Genomic DNA, 7179 nt, shown 5'->3' with positions numbered 1-7179 from the left:
AGTCATGGAAGGATTAAACAAGGTAATTCCTACTCCTAGAAAGAAACTTCATACAAAACCTGCTGCACCTGTGGTCCAAGCATGTCAGTGTGCACCTGAATTAAGAAGTCAAACTTTGCAGGATCACCCATCATCTACTGGTCCTGGAAACAAGAAAGAATCAATATTAAACATCATGGATTCTTACTCTGGGGTTCAGTTCAGCATTGTTGCAGAATTCTATGTTTAAGAGTCAAAAACCCAGTGAGGAGACTGTGAGAGTCCATTGCATGAAGTTGTGAGGATGAAGCCTGGTGTTGCTGGTTTTTGTTTTTTAACTCTTTACTTTTTTGGGGGACTGCCACACAGCTCTCAAATAAATCACACACAGGGAGGCTTATTCTTTTTTATAAGTGCCTCGCCTTAGTTTGGCTTGTGTCTAGGCAGCTTTTCTTAACTTAAGTTCTCTCATGTACCTTACACATCTGGGCTTTTATCTTTCTCTATTCTGTATATCTTTCTTTACTTTTTACTACATGGTTTGTTGTGTAGCAGGGTGGCTACCCCCTGGTGTCCTCTCTTTTTCTTGCTCCTTCCTTTTTTCTTTTCAGTTTTCTCTTCCAATTTGTTCTCTCTGCCAGACAGCCCTGCCTAACTTTTTCTGCCAAGCTACTGGCTGTTAGACCAATTGATGTTTTAGACAGGCAAAGTATCACAGCCTCACAGAGTTAAACATATGCAACATAAAAGAAAGCAAGTTACTTTTGTATCTTAAAATAATTGTTCCACAGCATAGACAAATATAACACATCTTAAAATAATATTTCACAACAGCCTGGATTATATTTTGTGACCACATGATGTTGGGATACCTAAGGTATGGGACATCTCGCATGGAGCACTAGCTGCATATATGGAGATGAAGTAAAGAGAAAATTATATGAGAAGTTGCATGAATAGGGCCATCTGAGCTTGTTGATAATGAATCCTCATGCATCTGAGATAGAGGTAGAGAATTTGATGTCTGTCCTGCTCTATTTCAGTATTGTCTTTGCCTAATCTTCCCTTGGTATGTCTCCATTTCTCTATGTTATATTTTAAATGGTATTCTGTGCCATTGTATTTTGGAAAGTTATAATCCATTTTCTGATTTCACAAATGTCACCATGAAGAGACCATATCATGTATGTCAGAAGAGGATTTGAATATTTGAAGTAGTGTAGGGGATGTTGCAAACTATGAGGATCATTGAAGTGATTAAATGCATTTTCTTCCTAGATGATCATGAGTCTATAGGTACCTGGTTTAGAATATTTTTGATTGAATGAAAAACCTCTCAGACACAAGAATATATGTGAACATGTGTCTCTCCTTGGTGACTTTCTTTTGATTGCATCTTTAGTAGGAGGAGCCTTTTGGAAGAAAATTCCTCACTAGTTGTGTGATATGCATCTCTATAGCCTCAACTGATTTCCTGTTCTTTGTTTGTACTGAGTTGCCATTGAAACGAATCAGCCACCTTCCTTTTATTGTCATGCCTTCACCACTATTAGAGATTCTATCTCTGTATCACATAAAGTTGAATAGAAGCAATTGCTATTCAGTGCTAAGGCAGTTTGTTAGCCTGATCTTTTAATTATGTTGGTTATTTTTAAATAAAAGGTTTGTCTGTGTAGCCCTGAGTGTCCTGAAAGGAGTTCTGTAACCCAGGCTGGCCTGGAACTCAGAAATCTCCCTGATTCTGTCTCCCAAGTCCACAGACTAATGTGAGTAATTAACATTCCTGGCTGTTTTGCTTTTATATTATTGAATGATGGGCTTGGGATGTAGGATTTTGTAAATGTCAAGCATATGCTGTTGTACTGAGCTCCACACATACCTTGAATTTTTAAATTTGACACAGGTTATCATTCTATTTCTCTATTTGGCATGCATTTATGATATTAACATTCTTGAGCCTTCTGAGTCATTGCATTGCAGCTGCATGAACTTCCTCCTGCCTGTTACATTTGTTTTGAATTTTGAAATGGATGAGTATTTTATCTGAATGCATGGATATGCACCATGTGGGTACTTGATCCTCACAGTGATCAAAAGATGGTCTCAGTAACCCTGAACTTGGAATAAAGGATAGTTGTGTTCCCTCATAGAAGTATTGGCAATTGAGCCCACCTCTATGCAAGACCAGCAAGAGCTCTTTACTAGCTTCCCTTCTCTCTTGTATAATCTGTGTTGATTATTTATGGTCAACATTTATATGGCTAATGCTTTCATGTTTCCCTTTATAACTATTTAAACATGCACTACATTTTAGTAAATTTTTACTTATGTTTTAATTTGAATTGTGGCACTTCAAGATTCTTGAGGAATACAAAACTAAAGTAAATGCATAACTCTTTGTAGGAACTTCAGTAAAACTTCTTAGTTCTTTCTTTCTTGTTCTGCTGAATTTTGCTTGGGAGACAGGGTCTCAACATGCACTATAGGATTTCCTAGACCTGATTGCATAGACTAGGCTGGGATTCAACTCAAATGCAGATATACCTGCCTCTGCCTTCTGAGTCCTGCCATTAAAGGAATGAGCCAATATACCCAGTTTGTCCATCTTATTTTTCCTTATAGTTAGTAATTGTTGATACAATTTCTCTGATGTGTACTCTATACTGTTGATCTGTTTACTTGTCTCTCTATATTTGTTAATAAGCATTTCTCTTGCAAGGTGATATCTCACTCAAAGGGTACAGAAATGACAGAAGTGATCCTCCTATTCAGCTTCCTTCAAAAGGGACTTGTTGATTACCTATAATTTGTATGTCATGAAGTAAGTGTGGGGAGCATCAGAATTATATGTCTATACTCTCAAAGAAGTATACATTTACAATGATGTAAGTATTATGGTTTCTCTTGTACACATGTATGGGATATTTTAGAATGCAGTGACCTATGATGATGTTCATGTTGACTTCACTTGTGTGAGTGGACTTTACTGGATCCTTCCCAGAAGAATCTCTACAAAGATGTGATGATGGAAACCTACAGGAACCTCACTATTATAGGTAAGATAGATTTTTCTTCACATATTAAAATGAGAGGACAACTGTTCATAGGTTTTGGATGCTTCTGTGTAATTTTATTGAGAAAGAATATTAGGTGAATAAATCAATCATATTCTAAGTTTGACTGAATATAGTAACATAAATTTTGGACAGTTTTAAAGAAAATAACATATTTTCTGGTACTTTATCTTAGGATACAATTGGGAAGACCATAATACTGAAGAGCAACTTCAAAGTTCTAGAGGAGATGGAAGGTAATTTTCTTGTGCATGTTGATAAAAATGTGCTTCTACAAAAATTAAAATGTGTCCTGGAAGTTTTAGCCACAAGCAACAGTGTAAATGAGCACTGATTAAAGTATAGCAATGATTATTAAATTTTCAGAAAACCATGTATCTCTACTTTAAGTTATTGAAATAAATTTACAAGGCATTCTTAAATAAAAGACAAGGGAAAAATTCCTTAGCAGATACCTCAATTTGAATCATAGTACCATGGGATATGCTATAGAACTGGCAATTAATTCATTTCATACTACTCATATTATAAAATTATACATAGTGAAGAGGTGATAATTATATTTTTAGAGCTTTTTAATAAGCAAATAGTGAATAGTGATGGTAATGTAGTTTGTAAACTTGTTGTGATTGTGCTGCTAAGAGAAGGGGCAGTTAGAGTCAAGAGTCTACTGTCAGTTATTGTGAAGAAACCTTAACAGTATAGGAAAATTTATTAATGCAATGCAGATGATGAAGCTCTGTCACTTTCCAATTTTCTTCAAATATATGAATAACTTCATATATAAAAATATTCTTTATATGTGAATCATGTAATAAAGGATATTCCCAACACAAGTATCTTCACAGATGCAAACCAACTCTTAATAAAGTGGAATAAGATGAGTGTGAACAATGATAAAACCTTAATATCTCGTTCTTCTTTACAACTGAACAAAATTGTAAAATTAATTCATACAGATATAAAGATTAAACAGTGTATTAGATGTGATAATGTTTTTACATGTCCCATAATTTTTGCAGTCATGAACAAAATCAAACTGGAAAGAAACATACTATATACACTCAATGTGTTAAAGATCTTTTATATCCCAGTACTCTTCAAATGTATGAAAAAGAAGATACTGGAGAGAAACCCTATGAATATAATCAATGTGGTAAAGCTTTTGAATTTCAAAGCCATCTTCAAGAACATAAAAGAAAGCATACTGGAGAGAAACCCTATGGAGGAAATCATGGTGATAAAGCCTTTTCATGTCAAAGTAGTCTTCAAATGCATAAAAAAAACCTCATATTGGAGAGAAACCCTGTGAATGTAATCCGTGTAGTAAAGCCTTTACACAATTCAGTAGTCTGCAAAAGCATACAAGAACCCATTCTGGAGAGAAACCCTATGAATGTAATTTGTGTGGTAAAGCCTTTGCACAATTCAGTTATCTTCAAATGCATACAAGAACCCATTCTGGAGAGAAATCCTGTCAATGCAATTTATGTGGTAAAGCCTTTACAATTCAGTTATCTTCAAAGGCATACAAGAACACATACTGGAGAGAAACCCAATGAATGTAAAGAATGTGGTAAAGACTTTGCATATCACAGTCATCTTCAGAGGCATAAAAGAACACATACTGGAGAGAAACCCTATGAATGTAATCAGTGTGGTAAAGCCTTTACAAGTCATAACCATCTTAATAGCCATAAAAGAACACATACTGGAGAGAAACCATATGTTTGCAATCAGTGTGGTAAGGCCCTTTGCCCTTCACAGTCATCTTCAAAGGCATCAAAGGCCACCTCCTGGAGATAAACCATATGAATGTAATCAATGTAGTAAAACCTTTGTATGTCACAAAGTTTTTCAAACACATAAAAGAAAACATACTGGAGAGAACCACTATGAATGTGATCATTGTGGTAAAGCCTTTGGACGTCAAACTCATCTTAAAGAACATAAAAGAAAGCATACTGGAGAGAAACCCTATGAATGTAGTCAGTGTGGTAAAGCCTTTGTAAATCACAATCGTCTTCAAATACATACAAGAACACATACTGGAGAGAAACCCTATAAATGTAATCAGTGTGGTAAAGCCTTCGCATTTCGTCGTAATCTTCAAATGCATAAAAGAACACATACTGGGGAGAAGTCCTATGAATGTAAAGAATGTGGTAAAGCCACAAAATTTTATGAATTTATGAAGCCTTTTGTATAGGGTAAATGAGGCAGCCACTTAAACAAACACTGACCCTGAAAATAGGGTCAGTGAATGACACACCTTTTGGCCCTGAAATCAGAGTGGAAAACCTCCTGACATTGAAATCAGAGTCAAAGAAACACACTTTGTTCCTGAATCCAGAACCAGTTATAACAAATTGAGTTGTAGCTGAGAAGAAACGAACATCTCTGTTATAAATTCTAATAAAGCAGAACAGAAAATGAATTGACAGCTCTCCTGAGAAACTCCCTCAGGGGAGTGGAGAACAGCAGCAATGGACATCTTTCTTGGGAAACTCTCTTAGCAGTGTGGAGCTGAGTTCAACTGTAAGGGCTCCCTGTTGGAGACGAGCAGGATTAATAACTTTTGCATGGAGACTATTTTCCACTGAAGCACAGCATCAGGTGTAGTCTGACTTCTCAATATTCAAGTTACCTTTTCCCTCACAATAGGAGGTATCCAGGATATCTTCCCTTCATAGCTCTAGTTAAAGGCTGACTTCTGACAGGGTATCTTTCCTTTCAGAAGTGTAAAAACCTGCACTATTTTTTATTTTTATTTTTTTGATTTTTTGAGACAGCGTTTCTCTCTGTAGCTTTGGAACTTGAACTATGGATTTAAATGATAATGTAACCATTTTAGATATTGTCCTTCTCTTAAATTTCATTAAATAACTAATTCAGATATAAAAATTTATGTATTTGTATTATTTGCCTTTCTGTTGTGATATAATGTCCGAATTAACTTATAAACCAGTATAATTTGGCCATTAGTTTCAACAGGATACAGTATCAGCATGAAAGTGTATGACAATAATTGTCAGACATGGCAGCTAAAGCAGGAGGCTATGAACTCACATCCTTAAACTGCAGCCTGAAGCAGAGAATGGGACCTGGAAATGATGTGTGGATATAATTTCTTAAAGCCTAACCACACTCACATGTTTACTCCAGCAGGGCAGCATTTTCTAAAAAAATTGAAATGTTACCACCAGCTTAGAAGGATTAATTTCTTCGGCTTTAAGCCTACATGCTAGATTTCTGTTACATAGGCCGATTCATGATAAAGAAAACTTTGAAAGCCGTTAGATGCTTCAACACCTGTTATAGTAATTAATGCTTACAAGAGAAAAAAAACTCTTCATTTAAAATTGTTTCTTTAAACAGTTGTTGTACCTGTAATTATGTGATGTTGCTGTGTTTGTGTGGCTATGTGATCATGCAATCTGGTTGCTGAAAATGTTAGATCATTGGGTCTTGGAGATGAATCACAGGAAGTTGTCAAAAATCAGACCTTAGTCCTGGGAATGAACATTTCTTAACTGTCCAGTTCTATCTCTAGTGCTGTCAATTTTTTAAAGTCTATTTATATCTTTTTGAAGTGTGGAAATGAGGATAAACTCATACAAGAGAAAACCCCAATTCATGTAAACAATTTGGTAAAGATGTCACAGTTTTCTTCAGCTTCAAGAAAAAAAAAAGTCATGTTTCATTTATTTTTCATCACACAGTTGAAGGAAATAAATTAGTTACCATGTTCACTTAGGACTAATGGTGGAGATCACTGCATTGTGATTTCTATCTTGAAACTTTTGAGGTTGATACTAAAGTGTGCTATATGTGTGAAAAGTACATTTAGTGATGTTTATTTTGTTGCCTTTGTATTTCTCCTATGCCTTTTTTTCATTTTCTATTGTACATTTCTTAGTGATAGGTATTTTTCTGCTGTAATGTATAGAATGGTATACCCATAATCTAAGTGGTCCACTGTTTACTGAAATATCAAGCAGTGTGTGATCATACTTTTCAAGTAAGTTTGTCTGTAAAATGGTGGTGGGTTTTTGTTGCTGACTTTGTTTTTCATATGTTCACAAATTCCCTTGAGATATGTGCTTGTAATTATTTTTGGCTTGAA

The 7179-nt window shown here is 35.2% G+C and overlaps 1 protein-coding gene across 1 annotated transcript; it reads left to right on the top strand.

Annotated features, from left to right (window-relative positions):
• Nucleotides 1-970: 970 nt before the first annotated feature.
• LOC131901157 (zinc finger protein 431-like) lies at nucleotides 971-5961 on the top strand. Its single transcript, XM_059252402.1, has 3 exons — nucleotides 971-3035; nucleotides 3229-3289; nucleotides 4076-5961. The coding sequence occupies exons 1-3, from the start codon at nucleotides 3002-3004 to the stop codon at nucleotides 4857-4859; spliced, it is 879 nt and encodes a 292-aa protein (XP_059108385.1). The 5' UTR covers nucleotides 971-3001; the 3' UTR covers nucleotides 4860-5961.
• Nucleotides 5962-7179: the final 1218 nt, after the last annotated feature.

This window comes from Peromyscus eremicus, unplaced genomic scaffold, assembly GCF_949786415.1.
Source record: "Peromyscus eremicus unplaced genomic scaffold, PerEre_H2_v1 PerEre#2#chrX_unloc_4, whole genome shotgun sequence".
NCBI classification, from domain to species: domain Eukaryota; kingdom Metazoa; phylum Chordata; class Mammalia; order Rodentia; family Cricetidae; genus Peromyscus; species Peromyscus eremicus.
This window is presented reverse-complemented; position numbering and strand designations above follow the sequence as displayed.

Coding starts and splice junctions, on each gene's coding strand:
- LOC131901157 (XM_059252402.1), top strand. CDS start 3,002: ATGATGGAAACCTACAGGAACCTCACTATTATAG. Junction 3,036..3,228: donor CAGGAACCTCACTATTATAG/GTAAGATAGATT, acceptor ACTTTATCTTAG/GATACAATTGGGAAGACCAT. Junction 3,290..4,075: donor AGTTCTAGAGGAGATGGAAG/GTAATTTTCTTG, acceptor TAATTTTTGCAG/TCATGAACAAAATCAAACTG.